Source organism: Elgaria multicarinata, chromosome 5, assembly GCF_023053635.1.
Source record: "Elgaria multicarinata webbii isolate HBS135686 ecotype San Diego chromosome 5, rElgMul1.1.pri, whole genome shotgun sequence".
Lineage (NCBI taxonomy): Eukaryota > Metazoa > Chordata > Lepidosauria > Squamata > Anguidae > Elgaria > Elgaria multicarinata.
Window position 1 is genome coordinate 109,575,744 of NC_086175.1, and position 18,347 is coordinate 109,594,090.

Consider the following 18,347-nt stretch of genomic DNA (forward strand, 5'->3'; position numbering starts at 1 on the left):
TCTTATGGCAATCTTGGAAAAAATAGTAATGATTTCATTAAAAGGACTCGGGGTGCTTCCAGATGGAGGTCTCCTAGTGCAGCCAATTAGAAGGCATGGGCCACCCTTTCCATCTCCCCCCCCCAATAGATTTTCTGCAGTAAGAAAAAAAGACAGAAGAAGTGGTGGGAAAGCACAAGAGGATTACAAGCACATTGCTTGGAAACCCCTCCCCCAAAAAATTCTGTGAAGGAGCAGGATGATGGCATAATTAAGAGCATCATATCTAATAGCTGGTGTTGTGAAAGACTTTGCCTAAGATGCTGGAAAGCAACTACCAGTCAGACAATACTGGGCTAGATCCGGGGTAGGAAATCTCCAGCCCACAGGCCAAACGCTGGAGGTTCCCTACCTCTGATCTAGCCCAATATTGCCAGACTGGTGGTTGCTTTCCAGGTTGGCCCATTTGGCTCATGGAGCCTCAGGCAAGACCCTCCCCTTCCCCAAAGCACTATCCCCTGAAGGCTGTCAGAGAGGGGAATCCAATCTCCATCATCAGTGATTGGAAATGGAGGGGATTTCCCCGTGTGCTGCTCACCCTCCCAATTAGATTATTATTATTATTATTATTATTATTTATTTATATAGCACCATCAATGTACATGGTGCTGTACAGATAACACAGTACATAGCAAGAATGACATGCATGGGAAACCCCACTATTATCTTCAATCATTAATCACAGAATCATAGAATAGCAGAGTTGGAAGGGGCCTACAAGGCCATTGAGTCCGACCCCTGCTCAGTGCAGGAATCCACCCTAAAGCATCCCTGACAGATGGTTGTCCAGCTGCCTCTTGAAGGCCTCTAGTGTGGGAGAGCCCACAACCTCCCTAGGTAACTGGTTCCATTGTCGTACTGCTCTAACAGTCAGGAAGTTTTTCCTGATGTACAGCCGGAATCTGGCTTCCAGTAACTTGAGCCCTTTGTTCTGTGTCTTGCACTCTGGGAGGATCGAGAAGAGATCCTGGCCCTCCTCTGTGTGACAACCTTTTAAGTATTTGAAGAATGCTATCATGTCTCCCCTCAATCTTCTCTTCTTCAGGCTAAACATGCCCAGTTGTTTCAGTCTCTCTTCATAGGGCTTTGTTTCCAGACCCCAGAGATAATGCTAGCTTCATTCCCCCTACTTCCTCCCCAATGGGGAAAGGTGTGGGGTGGGCAACCCTACCCCAACCATGGTACTGTCTGGAGGAGCGCTATTCAAGATGTGCCTCTGTCGAGGCATTTTTGCTGCTTGTGGGATTTCCATGGCTGGAGAGAGCCCCTGCTCAGTGAAGCCACAGCTCCACCAGCTGTTTTGGCTAAGAACCGAATGTCATCAGGAGAAGTAGCCCTGTCCATTGACATCAGGGGTGAGGCCCTGCCCACTAACTTCATTCAGCCTATGGAGGACTGGATGAGGGCTATTCAACATATATTTGAACAATCGAAACTCTGCACCATCCTTGAATCAAAGCCAGTTAGTTATATGTGTATTTATTTTTAGATATATAACATGTCCTATCCAGAGAGCTAGTTTTAATCTTATTAAAACAAAAGAGCAATAAAATTATATAGTATCATATTGACATCTCAGTACTGGTAAATTAATCCTTAATTAGAAGTGGTCACTGTATACATGCATAAACAAAAAATATGTCACAGCATCTCCAGAAGATGCTCAGATTCAAGCTTTAATGAACCGCAAGTTGACTTACCATTGCAAGAGAACACAGGGGAGAAAGTGTCCTCCAAAGTATGGTGGGCCCAAGGCTGCATTTTGATTTTTAGGAAGGATGTCCCACTTGGTGCAGTAAGACTTAGTTCCCAATAATAAAGAGATTTACATAGTCCTAGGTTTGTCTACTAAGAAGTAAGGTCTTTTTATAACTCAATAGCACTAACTCTGAAATAAATGCCTATAGGATGTGCTGGCATGTCAGTGGGAGTTTCAAGGTCAAGAAAGGATACCATTTTTGCTATTTACCTTTGGCATTTAAAACACATTATTTTCCAGCTACATAACATCTCGCAGTAATGAGATAAAAACCAAGGGCAAATTTGGCAATCATTTCAAGTGAAGGATAAATGAGGCTCAAATAATGCACTTTTACATTTGTCTTGTGTGCATACTAAGATGCCTCATAGGGGAAATGACAAATAGATCAGTCATATTACACTGCAGGGTAGTTGAACCTGGAAAACTAAGCTACTGTCACAACGAGTTAAAAACTCGCTATCTTTTTAATGTGGTGTTTCAGTGACTTCAAATAACCATAACAATAATAACACCTGCCGTTCCCATGTCTTGCACTTCAAGTCTTAGAAGGAAAACAATTGCACAAAGCGTTAGGAGGAAAATAAGTATATTCTTGTAACTCTGTATTAGGAAGATCTGTGTCCTTCACTGAAACTGTGTTTGGCTTCTCCGCTCGTTTGTAATGTCCAAAAAGTTGATTAATAAAAGAACAACAACTCATGCAGTACCCACTAACTGTGAACTCTGGATTAGGGATGGATGGACTTAACTTTGCCTTCCTGGTGCTCCGCTTACCAGACCCCTGCTGCCTACCTGACCCTGCTCGCTACATGCCTGTAATTTTGCATAAATGGGCCTCATTATTATTATTATTATTATTATTATTATTATTATTATTTGCATTTTTATACCGCCCAACAGCCGAAGCTCCCTGGGTGGTTCACATATGGCTGCCATTTATGCAAAATTGTCCTTTATGAAAAAGGCTTATCCGCCATTTTGTGCAAAATGGTGGTTAGGCAGAGCAGCAGGCAAGTGCGGCAGCCCGTGGACTCCAGTTCAAGGAGCTGAGCTGGTGGTAATTCACCAAGCTCAAGCCCCCAACCAGACCCTGCCACCATCCCTACTCTGGATAAGCCCAATGTAAGGGGAAAGGCTGCAATTCTGAGCACAGCTAGAGAGAGGCCATGGGACACTGGGGATTTATCCCTCCAAGGACACAGACTAGGGATGTATGGAGTTGTAAAATCCTTTCCATATGTTTTTGGTGGATTGCCAGATGCCTTTCATTCTGTCATCCATTCATTGACAGAATCAGATTTTTTCCAATTTCCCCAATTTACACAAATCTGCATTTGGGCAAATTCAAACTTGTGAAAATGCGCAAATCTCCCCCATGTGCAAATCTCCCCAATACACATTTTCATGCTTTAACCTATGTGTGAAATGTGACCTCAATCACACCACCCCCCATCCCGCCACCAGTAACACTCCTCACCATCAGCTGTGGCCAGTGTAGAGGCACCAATGCTAACCATCCACCAGCATTGGGGCGGGAATTAGGATTACATTGCCGCATTGCTTTGCATTACTTTTAGTGGGACTTTGTTCCTGAGTACATCACTTCATTGCATTCTTTTGGGCACCAGGAGGAGACCTTTGTATTTTCCTAGGCTTTGTCATCCCTTGCTTTTGGTTCGTGCTTTTGCTTTTACTCTACAGCTGCCTAAATACATTTTAGATTTGACATTATGGTTTATTGTTCCTGTATGGTATGCTTTTATCTCTGTTTTGTGCTGACCTACAAAGCTTTTCACTGTCTAGCTCCTTCCTATCTTTCCTCTCTCATCTCACACTATTGCCCCGCTCGTGCTCTTCGCTCCTCTAATGCCATGTTTCTCACCTGCCCAAGGGTCTCTACTTCCCTTGCTCGGCTTTGTCCATTTTTTTCTGCTGCCCCTTACGCCTGGAACGCTCTTCCAGAACATTTGAGAACTACAACTTCAATCGCAGCTTTTAAAGCTCAGCTAAAAACTTTTCTTTTTTCTAAAGCTTTTAAAACTTGATTTTGTTCTGACTTTTATACTGTTAGTTTTACTCTACCCTGTGCCTGTTTGGTGCATTCTCTTCCCCTTCTTATTGTTTTATTATGATTTTATTAGAATGTAAGCCTATGCGGCAGGGTTTTGCTATTTTATTGTTTTACTCTGTACAGCACCATGTACATTGATGGTGCTATATAAATAAATAAATAAATTATTATTATTATTATTTATTTATTTATATAGCACCATCAATGTACATGGTGCTGTACAGAGTAAAACAGTAAATAGCAAGACCCTGCCACATAGGCTTACAATCTAATAAAATCATAGTAAATCAATAAGGAGGGGAAGAGAATGCAAACAGGTACAGGGAAGGGTAAGCAGGCACAGGGTAGGGAAAAACTAACAGTAGAAAGTAACAGTAGAAGTCTGCACAACATCAAGTTTTAAAAGCTTTAGGAAAAAGAAAAGTTTTTAGCTGAGCTTTAAAAGCTGCGGTTGAACTTGTAGTTCTCAAATGTTCTGGAAGAGCGTTCCAGGCGTAAGGGGCAGCAGACGAATAATAAATAATAAATAAATAAATAAATAAATAAATAAATAATAACTACCTGGAGAGCTCCAGCTAATAAGTGGTACAAAAATGTAGTAAATAAAATAACACTCTGAATTTTAAGCATTTCAAAAGCTTACCCAGAGAAATATAGAGAGGGTTCAAATGGTGTTCTGCTATGTCTATAGCCTTTGACTGCTTTTCTTCATCCATTGTTTGTTTCTCTTATCTCTCTTTTAGTGCCCGGCCCTTTTTCATAGCCTCTAGGAAAAACTAGCTGCTAAAGGAGGAGATAAGCATAGATAAACAATGGATGGACAAAGGCCGCCAGCAGCTGTACAGTTTCCCTTCAGGTTTCTCTTAGGGTGCATAGGGATGTCCGAGAATTTCATTTCTGTTTGGAAGTCATGTGAACCTATCTTGTTCACAATCCCAAACATGAGAGCAAGCAGGAGTGGGGTTTCCCCCCCCCCTGAGAAAAGTTTGCACATTCCCAAATTTTAAACTGCGTTTAGAAAATGCACAATTTTAAAAATGTGCACTTTGAAATGCGCATCTCCCATATGCATTTTCATGCTTTTCTCAAAGGGGGAAAGTACACACTTTTGAAAACACACACACAGTTTCCTATTCAAAAGGTGCACTTTCCCCATTTGAATGAGCTGAAAAATGGGGCAAAAAACAAAAACAGAAGCAAGCTGAAATGAGCTCACCATGTTTCCTTAACTGGCTTTCTTAAAATGCAATCCTATACACGTCTACTCAAAATGAAGCCCCACTGAGTGCAATAGGACTTACTCCCAGGTATGTGGTTATAGGATTGTGGCCTTAATGTAAGTTATTTCTCTAGAATTAAAGGAAACTTTCCATTCTCTCCTCCCCTCCCTATTTCCGCTTTCCCCTCTCCTTCTTCTTCTCTAATCTCTTTCTGTTTAATCGTTGACACACTGGCAAAATATGCAAAATCAAGTAAGTTCCAAATATGCATAACAGGATGGTATAATACAGTGAAATCTAATTAAATTTACTCATTTCATAGAGTGGAGGAAAAGCAATCAGCTCATGTCATCAAAACAATTTGCATGGCAATTATTTTCTAATGCTGTTGTCCCATGCTAGGCACTTCTCCTTTTTGGGGGGTGGGTGGGGCAGTTTTGTTTTTTTGACCGCCTGAATTGCTGTAGTGCAGCAAAACGATGAGATACCAGTTGTGTTAATTAAAGATGATCCCTGTTGCCTAATTTAGATGACAAGAAGATTTCATGGGAATACCAGATATATTATTGTTCTTAAAGTTACGTTTTGTTTGGTTTTAAATAAGACTGTATGGATGAAATGGTCCTCTGCCAGGAAAATCCAACATTTCAAATGGTATTTCATGGGCTATATTCTTCTCATTAATATACTTGAAAATGTTCCTTTACCAATGAATTCCCTTGTTATAAGGATGTGCTTTCTTCAACAATGAATCCATTTCAAATGCCACTATGAAGACCTTTCCTCTAGATGTTTTCCATTTAAAACTAAACTGCACGTACACTTTGGGAAACACAGAGGAGAGGACAGGCGTACTATTTTTGGAGCTGGAAAGCCTCTCCCTGTGTCCAGTTCAAGCATACCTTTTCCTTTCCCGTATCAGTCTCAGGGAGGTCAGGGTGGTTCTGTACATTTGTAGCATACTCTGATTGTAGACAGTGCTATTTTGCATTTTAAAATGACATGATGATGATGTTGATGATGGCCGTGCACTGCCTCGTGGCCAAACCCCGAATCTGAGCCAAAGCAGGCAGATTTGGTCTGAAAGCAGAGTGGTACCGGATCAGGCCAAGGCACCCTGATAAACCCCTTGTGCCCAGTTGAATCTAGTAGACCCCTGGTCAGCCTTGTGCCTGAGAAGCCACAGTGACCAAACTGCTTCGGGAGGGGGGCAAACCTCGCTTCAGTACCAAATCTGAAGCAGGTTGGCCTGGTCTCAAAGCACCCCAAGCCAAATCATGGCTGATCCACTGCTTCCCAATCAGCCTCTGAGGTGAGCTGAGGGGTGTGTGTGTGCACAGCACTTATTATTATCATTTCTAATAAGCGAAATAATAATACTTTCCTATTCCTTATCCCCCTCCATGAACGCAGTCCTCACTGGTTATTTTGAGGAAACGTTTTCCCCTTATTTTTTTAAACAGGTTTTTTTTTTGGGGGGGTGGGAGTATTTCTGGAAACCTTGGGATTCCCCTGGGCCTTCTGATGCCTCCCTCTTGTGCTTTTTAGTAAAAGCATTAAGTAAAAATATGCTGGTATTTGTGACCCCATCCCTTTTGCCTCCAGCCTGATCCACCACTGGAATGTGGCCCCTGAGACCTTCTCAGAAATGGAAATTGGCCCTCGGGCTGAGAGAGGTTCTGAGAGAGGTTCTGCACCCCGACTCTAGAGTATTGAAGAATTTGGATCTCCAGTTAAAAGGATCTTGGATAGCAGCAGGATTGGATGACCTCTGTCTGAGACCCTGGAAAACTGTAGCCAATCAGAGTAGGTTGTTCTGACTTAGACGGACCAATGATCTAACTCAGTGTGAGGCAGCTTCAGATCTTCAATCCTGTCAAGTCCCCTTCAGATGATCCAAGTCAATCCAAGGGAGGTGTGCTGAGGTTCTGAGCTAGGTATGATTCGTGCCGCTGGAAGGAGATTCTCATTTTCAGAAATGAAGGTGTAGCGAGCCGTGCTTGTGTAAAGCTATGTACTTTTGATAGGACCTGAGGGAGGAGCCAACCGTGTTCACCTGTTCCTTGTTTCTCATTGGTTGATGCGATCAGATTTCCATCTGAAGAATGCTGACAAGTCCCTTCTTACTAGCATGTTGGGCTTTTAGAAAAATGCAGCTGACATCCTCACTTATTACCTCTCCCAGAGCTGATATTTCTCTTTTTTTTTCTTGACAGGACTATTGCTAGTGGCCAACAATTGAAGGGTGAGGGAGAACAGGTTATTACTTAATGACTTCTTGAAATATATTTAAGCAGTGATTTTACTTCTCCTCTCCCCTGCTTTTCTTTCATTACTGCCTTCTGAATGCTCTCGACAAAGAAGCTGAAGGAGCAATGCAGACATGCCCAAAGCCACATTTCAAGCCCCCAAAAGCCATTTCCTCCCCCACCACCATGCATTGCATCATCTCCTCATAAGAATTCAAAACTTCCACATCTTTCCCTACAATAGCATTTTGCTGTTGCTGCTGCAGATTTGGCTTTTTAACCTGTGCTTGCGTAACTGTCAAAACTGAATATTAGAACTGACACCAAAACGAATAGCGGTGGTTATTCAACATTTGTTGTCCGGGACCAGCGAGATCTACTGTGAAAAAATAAACCCTACACTGCCTTCCTTCTTTCTCTGGCTCATCTCTTGCCTCTTGCCTCCCAGTTTAATAAAGAATGTAATTTCAGAACCACCGATTTCTGCTTTCTCACATTAAGGAATGTGAAGAACTGACAAGAGGATGGGGGATACATGGTACAAAAGAGCGAGAAAAATAATGCCAATAACAAACGGGAACAATAAATTGATGGGATTCCTTTACATGTGGGGCATCTAAAGTATTAAAAGGATCTGTGGATGATAACCGTACCTTAGCTGTGGGTTGCTATAAGTTTGTGCTGTACTACAATATTAGGACTATGTGTGTCTTTTCTTTCAGTCAAATATTTAACAAAGTGGCAACCATGGGGCTGTCTAGACAGTCTGAAAGCCCCGCAGTGGGTGCACGGTGCTGCTGCATTGGTTATATGACACAGCAGCCAAGCTGCAACTTTAAAAAGTCAAGGGCTTACCCTGACTTTTCCCCCCAGAGCGAGGTGAGTATGGCGCATCTGCCATCCATCCTCATGCCAGAGCTGCGGCCAAGGCTTTCCTGGGCAGATGGCAGCCCCTGATTGGTCTCCGTCCACCTGGGCAGAGGGCAGGGGGTGAGTTGCCAATGGCCACCAGAAATCCTGCTTCCTCCCTCTGCATCAGGATTAATCACTGCCACCCCACTGCAGAGAAAGCACAGGATTTTACTTAAGGTGGTGGCAACCTAGTGCCATATAGGGAGCCCCCCCAAAAAAACTGGTCTCAATATTAATGTTGTTTTCATGAGAAAGCTCTGGATATAGCATCTAACCAGGCCCCAAAGAGAAATGGTAACTGTGCTTAATGCCTATAGTCTCTTCTGGTTCATGTATTGTATCTTCAGTAGGAATGTCAGAAATATGTCTGAGGGATGGAGTTCACTTGACGCAAGGTCAGTTTGCCAATTGTTTTCCAGGCCCAATTCAAGGTGTTGGTCTTAACCTGTAAAACATAAAAGGCGCAATCCAGCATGACTGCCTGGGTAATACTGGACTTTTTCCTGTCTTCACATGCACAGGATTGTGCCCTGGCTGAGGGACTGCCTGTCTTGTTATGAATCTATCTGGTTATTGAGAAGTGCAGGACAGGCCCTTTTGAGGACACACTTGTCTGCAGAGGCCTGATTGTCAGAATGCCGTGGAAGAATTTCCTCCCAAATTGTCGAATGCTTACTCTTCAGAGCTAAGATTGGTCCCCATTCTTCCTGCTTTTTTGAAAGAAATTAAGACACTTCTCTTTAATTTGGTCTACATATGTGACTAGGGTGACCATATGAAAAGGAGGACAGGGCTCCTGTATCTTTAACAATTGCGTAGAAAATGGAATTTCAGCAGGTGTCAGTTGTATGTATGGAGAACCTGGTGAAATTCCCTCTTCATCACAACAGTCAAAGCTGCAGGAGCTATGCTAGAGTGACCAGATTTAAAAGAGGGCAGGGCACCTGCAGCTTTAACTGTTGTGATGAAGAGGAAATTTCACCAGGTTCCCCATATATACAAATGACACCTGCTGAAATTTCCTTTTCTATTCAACTGTTAAAGATACAGGGGCCCTGTCCTCCTTTTCATATGGTCACCCTACATATGTAGGACTAAACCATACCAAGTAAATATCAAAAGGGAACCTGGACTGTTCCATTGAAACATTGAATATGGCATCAAAACAGAACGGAGCATCAAAAGTTAGTAGCTACTAAGACCCATCTTAAACCTATTACTTAGAAATGCATCTGATCTGTATCAATATGTATGGAACTCAGGAGTAAAACCAGCAGTAGCAGGGAAGTAGAGTTTGAAGAAGGAACAGGAAGTGAGGAGGAGGAGGAGGAAACAGTGGCAGAGTGTTAAAAAAGGCAAGGAGACAACAGGAGGCTCTGTAAGAAACCATCTTAATAAAGCACCCTGTTTATATGAAGTTAAGAGTTGCTGCTTTGATTACTTGTACAATGTCACATGAAATACCATCTAGTTAATATAATGTGTTTAGGATGGCTGGGGATTAACAGAAAATTAAAAAAATGCCTTCTTTTAAGCATTATAATGGCCAGTTGTTTTAAAACCATGACTTCCATTTGTAAGAAGAACACCAGAGAAATTCAATGGAGATATTTTTCATTACAAATAGCCCTTTCAATCAAGTGGAAATGGACAAATCACTCCCATGGGCACTCTAGAAGATAAATTTCCGGATGTCTTCATACTTGAATATTTCCACTAGAGACTACAACTCTGAAGCAGACCATATTAAGAGCCATATGGTCATACTGACGAGTGTGTCATGTCATTCGCTGTAACATTTCGGTGAAAGGCTGAACGGCTGAAACAAATTAGGTCCTCCTGGCCTTACCAGACAGGCTTGGCTCTGCTAGGGATTTTCATAGCCTTACATACTATTCATGTCACCAGTATTCTTTTCTCGTGGTTATATCTACAGAGAGAGGTGTCCCTCTGGTGGTCGGGTGGCCACTTAGAAATCTCCAAAAAAGACTACAAAAGATTATGCTAATTTGCATAAAATTGGCATACAGCAATGTATACATATAGATGCAAATTTAGAAATGATTGTTTTAATTTAATTAGAAACACAGTATGCCTCGCCATAGTGGGGAAGACTATGACCAGGTGACCTGCATGCCTTGCTCAATCTGCTTTTCAACTGGTGTTGACGGGCAACCTCAAGGCCTAGCACTTCCTTCTGATGGCTGCCTTTAAACCAGACATGTACTGGACAGCCCTTCCAAGAAAGGACAACTTTAAAATACAGGACAGTCCTCCAGCCACCATTCCAATAGAGGGCTGTCCGCTGTAAAATTATTATTATTATTATTATTTATTTATATAGCACCATCAATGTACATGGTGCTGTACAGATTACACAGTAAATAGCAAGACCCTGGTGGACAGGCCCTTTCTAGATTGACCGAGTTTCTTATCCATTAGGATTTGAATTGGTATTGTTGTACCTTAACATTTTTTTTGTATTTTTCTTTTAAAATCAAAACATAAACTGCCACAATCTTGCTGACTCTTCGAGGACAGAGTTGCCAGTTTGCAGATCTGCCCACTGTCTCTATATCCCTATCTCAGCTGAGGCCCACACATCAGGATGGGGTCAGCAATGATTAAAGCCCCCCCCCCCAAGTAATAACTATTCCTGGACCTTACAATGGGAATCAATGAACCTTAACTGAAGCAGCAGGCAGGTGGCTCTGGTGAATAGACTCTGCCAAAAGGTTACTGCCACCTGATCCTCCTTTTTGGCACAGTGGAACACCGTCCCCACTACTTTGGTTACCCACTAGAGGGTAGGGTCTGGGCCCTATGAATACCTGGAACCAGCCCTGGATGAGACCACTTTGGCTCACTCTTGCCACTGTGTCATCACCCACTTTCTCTGCCTACTGTGACACACATCGAGTCTTACTTGTTACAACAGGAAGGGAAAGGGATGTACAACAGGCCCAGATGGTAGCAGCCATGGCAGCCTCATCTTCTGAAGCATCAGGGGAATTGAAAGATCTGGGGCAGATACCCAAGTTGCATCTTGACAACCCTATTTGTGGACAGGGCAAGGTGCCATAATGAATAAAAGATAGATTCCTGTGAATGACACAAATGTGTGCTTCTCTGGTATTGAATATTCCAGGAAATGAATTCATTCAAAAAAGCCCCGTGCATTCAGGAGGACGGGATGCATGAAACATCAAGAAATGCAACTGGTACATTTACAAAATGAAAATGCATTTGAACACCAACTTCATCTCAAAATAGATCCTGATGCCTTTCGGGTAAAAGGAATCTAAGCGCCTGAGATGTAGGAGTAAGTCATAAGCACGTTCCAGGAACAAGCACGCATATGTATGCACCCGTTACATCCTCTCTGATATGGATGTGTGAAAAACTCACCAGCAGGTGCTGCGGCAGTTTTCGGTGCTGGAAGTAAACTCCGACGGGCAGCTGCTGTGCTATTTGATGCCTGTGGTGGTGGAGTCCTACTAGCCCCCTTGGGTGCTTCTTTAGAAGGCTCAGCTGCCTTCGGAGCGATTTGCTCTTCATTTCCAAAGTTTGAACCTGCAGGAGACCAAAACCACACTAATTAGAACGTCATAAAAAATAGATGCCACTTGCTAAATCTGTATTTGCAATTATAATCCTTAAGAAAAAGTTTGCTTCACCTAAATACTTGGAGCGCCAAGCGGTTACGTTTGAGGTGCTTAAAGGGAGACACTTGTATTGGTCAAAAGGTGACACGCATTCATTTCAATCGACTCGGTCTTCTGAGGACCAGAATAGATGTCACGTGAAAAAAAATCTCCTGACTTTTATTTTTAAAAAAAGAAAAGAAGAAGTTAAAGCACCCATAATAAGGGGGAGAGGCTCCAGCTTTGCAATTTTCCCTATCAACCACTCTCCAAAGCAGCTATTAGCTTTGTTAGGAGGGCAAGCAGGAACACACAATACAGTTACCTGTATTCCCCCTACCCCCAGCAGGGGTAAAAGCAGCTTTTCAGAAAGGGGGTGTCATTTAGATAAGATAAATGGCACAAGCGAGCTAAGTATCTACTTTTTCAGCAGTGCTACAGTGATCAAAACCAAGTCCCTGGCTGCTTTAAAGTAAAATAAATAAATAAAGAAAGAAAGAAAGAAAGAAAGAAAGAAAGAAAGAAAGAAAGAAAGAAAGAAATATTAGGAGGTCTGGTCACATCATTGAAATCCTCCATCACATCTGTTTTGGCCCTAAGCTAGCAAGGGAGCAGAGGTGTTGTGGTTTCACAGTGTGTGTGTGTGTGTGTGTGTGTGTGTGACTGTGTAAATTGTCTGCATTCATCCAAATCATACATTGACACAATTCAGGTTTGATACTCTGGTTTATGAACAAACTGTGTTTTGCACAAACCACAGTTTCCCATATTGGGATGAAACAGCGAACTGTGCTTTGTTGCAAACCTCTTCCAACACATTCAAAGAACAGGGGAAGGGAGGATGGAGCGCATGAGCCCAATAAGCAAGAACAAGTGTGCATGTTAGCTCCCACTAATCACTCCTGCTGTAAATGGAAGGGGCAAAACAACCCAGGGACGCTCCATCCCTGTGTTGTTTATCACTGAGCGTGTTGGAGGAGAGACAACCCAGAGTTGGAACACAGAGTTTAATTCTGGGTTCCAACTTTGTGTTGTCTCTCCTCCAACAACCCAGAGTGCCTAGTTTGCATGCAATGCTAAACAACCTAACGAGTTTGGCCCCTCTCACTTGCAATGGGAGTGATCAAATGGTGGGTGCCAGCATGCTAGTTCATTCTTATCTGTTCACAAGGTGGTTTCTCTTCTTTCTTTCTTTAAATGGGTCGTGATGTATGAACCAGGACAAGACTGGTGAGAGATTAAGGAGAGATTAAAGGAAGTACTTCTTCATACACAGCACATAGTTGAACTATGTAATTCACTACTTCAAGATGTTTTGATAGCCACCAACTTGGATGGATTTAAAAGGGTAGTAGACAAATCCTTGGAGGATAAGGCTCTCAATGGCTACTAATCATGATGGCTATAGATCAGCTTTCCCCAGCCTGGTGCCCTCCAGAAGTTTTGGACTACAAGTACCAGCATTCCTGACCATTGGACAGGCTGTCAGGGGCTGATGGCAGCTGAAGTCTAAAACATCTGGAGGGCAGTAGGTTGAGGAAGGCAGTTATAGGTTAAGAACAATATCAGAGGCCATGTGCTAGTATCAGTTGCTGGGGAGCATGAGGGGGAGGGTGTTACTACATGTCCTGCATGTAAGCTTTCTCATCTGATTGGCCAGTGTGGGAACAGAATGCTGGGGGCTGCCTGCATAGCTCCGGGTTGCCGCCATGTTAAACAAAACCCTGAGCTTTCTCTGCTGTGGGGTGGTGGTAGCCAATCCCGATGCAGAGGAAAGGCACGGGGTTTCTGGTGGCCATTCAGCTCAGTAGGCCCACCCCTTGCACTCTGGCCGGGTGGATGGCAACCAACCAGGGGTTGCCATTTGCTTGGGGAATGCCTCCTCCATGACACCAGAATGAGGATAGACAGCAGATACGCCATATCCACCTCACAGGTAAATCCCCAACTTTTTCAAAGCGCAGCTTTGTGGGACAGCCCAGCAATCACTGCAGCAACATATAATCAATGCAGTGCCACCGCGCACCCACTGCAGGGCTTTCAGAGCATATAGGCAGCCCCCTGGATTAGATGGGCCTTTGGTTTGATACAGACGGGCTCTGTTACACACTTACTTTCCTAAAAACAAACAATGGTTTGTGGTTATCTGAACTGGGCCCTCAGCAGGGGAGTGCAAGCATTTCCCCTCAGGCCTGTGAAGGGCCTGCTTTAGGTGAGTGTAGAAATGGAGCCTAAGTTAGAAACTCGTGAAAAACTCATTGGGCTCATCTACACCAAGCAGGATATTCCACTATGAAAGTGGTATATAAAAGGCAGGAATCACACTACTGCTTTGTAGCAGTATTGAAGTGCACTGGCAACTGTTGGGGCCCATAGACACATACCATATACTGCTTTCATACTGCTTTCATAGTGGAATATCCTGCTTGGTGTAGATGTGCCCATTGGCTTGTGTTTGCTGTAACAAAGGGAAGCATTCATTTCTCTGCTTCTGACTACACCACTGAGAAACAAATGCAAACTGCAAAGTCTCTCAAGACTGAGCCCTCAATCAACAATCTTCTCTTCCAATCATTTTCCAATACTGAAGCACAAATGATAAAAAATAATAATAATAATGGAAGAAGTATCTTCTTCAATCAGCACATCCACTTTGTATTCATTCTCATATTTAATCGCAACCTGTCAGGCTTTCCCCCCCTTTTATTGTATCTCTGTGACGCTTCCACAACCTCTGTCTGTTCTCTTTGCTTCCAGCGTTGCCCACCCTTGAAAATAATCCCCCCTATGCTCCTTGCATATGTATGGAAATCAGTCCTTTAAAAACACTTTCTAAAAAGGCCAGCATTGGAGTAAATTGGCTGCTTAAGTGGACTGAGAGATTACAGTGTTTTCGGGCCTGAACACTTACAACAGAAGGAGGAAAAAGAGGCAAAGGGAAGTGATACACAAAATTCCACAGGAAGATATTTTCATCGCATTAACAAGAAAGGAATAGAATGCTATTTCCTGTAGAGAAATGATAACATTATCAAAGTAGCAGAAGATTTAATCCTTTCATCTTTTTAAAGAGGCAGTCATTTTATCCATCCTTCCTATGCAATTGGGGAGGAGGGAATCTGCAATTGTATCTGAAAATTTTAAATTCTATCATATTTAATGATTAAATGGAAGCACGAAAATCTAGGTTGACTATATAGAAAAGGAGGACAGGTCTCCTGTATTTTAATAGTTGTATAGAAAAGGGAATTTCAGTAAGTGTCATTTGTATGCATGCAGCACCAGGGCCGGATCTACACTAGTCTTATACCGTTGCTAGCGTCCCTTTCTAATGTGGTTCTCTGTATCGGTTCTCTGTAGCTGTAACATTACCGCAGGGCACATTGTTAAATCCTTTGGTTGTTCTCCCTCCCTCTTCTCTGAGAGCTGCTGGGTTTGCTCCACCCACTGCCTGCCTCATTCCTAGCCAGCAGTGCAGGGCAATAGTCATAAGCACACACAAACTCCCTACCTCCCAAAACATCTTAACACAAGTCCCGGGGAATTGCCTGAATGCAAAGGAGCCAGCCACTTTGCTGAAGCTAAGCAGGGTTGGGTCTGGTCAGGGTTGGGATGGGAGACCAAATTGGAAAGTTTTAGCAGCAGCCGCATTTAAGCCCCGCTGGTCATGAGTTTTGGACTTTGGACCCTTGTTAATTTTCCTGCATGGAGCTACAGCGATCCTTTGAGCGCTCCTCAGCTCCTTTGCAAAGAGGGGGGAAATGTTAATTTTTTTAAAAAAAAAATCAACCGATGTACCAATTTGATTCAAATTTTAAGACAGGATGCATGGGAGTACTTCACAATAAAAGCAGATTCTAAGGTGGAAAACTTCTGAGTCCTTTGCATGCAATTGTCAGTGATTGCACAGTATAACACTGGTGTGATTTATCTGCTGTAGCAGATAAGATAGCAAACGGGGCGAAGGAAGGAGAACAGGAAGTGGGCGGAGCAAACACAGCAGCTCTGAGAAACGGAGAGGAGAATTACTGGTAAAATGAGGCACATGAATCTGTAGCCGCGCTGGAACGAAGAAATAGAACCTGTAAGTACGACTTATTTACAACGTTGGAGACCCAGGGTCACATGACGCTGTGCGTCACAGTAACCCATTCAAAACGTTAGAATAACACCAGTGTAGATTCCCACCTGGTGAAATTTCCTCTTCCTCACAACAGTTGAAGCTACAGGAGCCCTGCCTAGTGTGACCAGATACAAAAGAGGGCAGGGCTCCTGCAGCTTGAACTGTTGTGAGGAAGAGGGTAATTTCACCAGGTGCTGAATGCATACAAATGACACCTGCTGAAATTCCCCTTTTTATACAACTGTTAAAGAGTCCTGTGCTGCTTTCCATATGGTCATATACTCCCCTTCATTTTCCAGGGATCTAAGATTACACAAACAGGAGCCTACACATTTTCAGGCATGTGGATGTAGGCTCTATGCAAACATGAGTCATGACCTCAAGGAGTTTGGAGATGAAACCAGCAGACATGACCCTGATGAGCCCCCTATGCAACTGTTAAAGATTCAGGAGCCCTGTCCTCCTTTCCAGATGGTCACCCTACAAATATCATTCTAAAAGGTTGAAATGCCTAAGGCTTAGTTACTCACAGTAAGAGGTTTAAGCTAAAATATGCTCGTATTTTTTTGCCCCTCCCCCTTTTCGCCTTTGGCCTTGCCCTCTGAAATGTGGCCCTCTGGAGTTTCTCTGAAATTAAATTTGGCTCTTGGGCTGAAAAAAGTTCTATACTGATGATATACACGGTCATAAATTTCAAAGGAAGACTGCTTGCATGTGGGTTCTAATTAAAAGCAGAACATCTAAAGTCTACATGGATTTCTACAAACACATTTGACCTTTACGCAAATAATATGCAGCATTAAAAATTCAAAATAAATATAATTGGCTGCATTCAAGGGGAAGGAGGAAATCCACAGGCACGTGAAAAGTCAGGAGCAGAAATAAAGAATTTTTACATGTAAGCAAGTGTGTTTTGTTGCAGAATTATAATAATTTATTATGAATTAAGAATAATTGGCAGTATTTAACTTATGTCATACTTAAGTTATCTTGCAAATTCGGTGGAGGGGCCTGCATAGCAGGTTCTCCACACAGCACAGCACAGCACAGCACAGCACAGCACAGGCCTGTGTGGCACACTAGTCACATACTTGAGAATGTAAGAAGAGCCATGCTGGATCAGAGGGACCATAGCTCAGCTTGATAGAGCACATGCTTTGCATGCAGAAGGTCCCAGGTTCGATCCTCAGCTTCTCCGACTCCAGGTAGGGCAAGGAAAGGAATCCTGCCTGAAACCCTGGAGAGCTGCTGCCAGTCAGTGTCAACAACACTGGGCTACATGGACCAATGGTCTGACTCAGTATAAGGCAACTTCCTATGTTCCTAAGGGTCCATCCTATCCAGCATTCTGTTCATAGAGTGGCCAACAAGCTGTTGACCAGCAACCAAAAAGGAGGACATGAGTGCAGTAACATCCTCCCACTCATGTTCCCCAGCAAGATGTGCTACCTCTGATAATGGCGGTAGCACATAGCCATCTGGACAAGTAGCTATTGATAGCTTTCTCCTCCTGGAATTTGGTTAACACCCCTTTAAAGCCATCCGAATTGGTGATCATTACTACATTTTATGGTAGCATATTCTATTGTTTAACTATGCGCTGTGTGAAGAAGTACTTCCTTTTATCTGTCCTGAATCTCCCATCAATCAACTTCATGGGATCACCTTGGGTTCTAGTATTACGAGAGAGGGAGAAAAATGTCTCCCTATTTCTCCACACCATGCAGGGTGTGTAGGATGAGCACGCAGGATGTGATATTAGTGTTGCGTTTCTTGTCTCAGGCTTCAAAAAGATCACATGTTATGTGTCTTTCTTGGTAAACACAACTACTGATTCAAGTTCCACCCAGCAGTTGGTATGATAAAAGGTTTCTTAAACAGGTTTATACACAGCTCCCTAGCAGTGCTCTTAACACAGGCCTGCAGCAGGGTATATTGTAGTCCCAAGAAGAGCATGAGGTGCTTGAAGCTTGAGTTGTTCTTAAAGGGGTCTGACTTTATTCTATGGTGTCTGTGACAGAGAAATGGGTCTAGTCTATGTACTGTCCTCTTTTGCTGTACATGTCTGTCCTCCTGATGTGACCATAATGTCATAGAATACTCTCTCGACTCAAATAAACTATCCACATAAGCTTACTACTATATATTATTCATGGAGTTTTGATTGCTACATTCATTTGGATGGCTTGCCTATAGATTTCTCTCTCTCTCTTCCTCTTTCTATCTGGTCAGTTTAGCTTAAAATTGAACTTAAGAAAAGTTGCCTTCAAGAAGGCAATGTAATAATAATAAAAGTAATTGCCAAATAGAACATTTCAAATATCTCT

General features: G+C 42.9%; 1 protein-coding gene across 1 annotated transcript in view; it reads right to left on the minus strand.

Moving 5' to 3' along the window:
- The window catches only part of MTUS2 (microtubule associated scaffold protein 2), a 371,748-nt gene that overhangs the window by 84,275 nt on the left and 269,126 nt on the right, over positions 1 to 18,347 (minus strand). Inside the window, exon 5 of the mRNA XM_063126999.1 lies at positions 11,662 to 11,826. Within this exon, the coding sequence (XP_062983069.1) occupies positions 11,662 to 11,826 (165 nt within the window). The remainder of the gene's footprint in view (positions 1 to 11,661; positions 11,827 to 18,347) is intronic.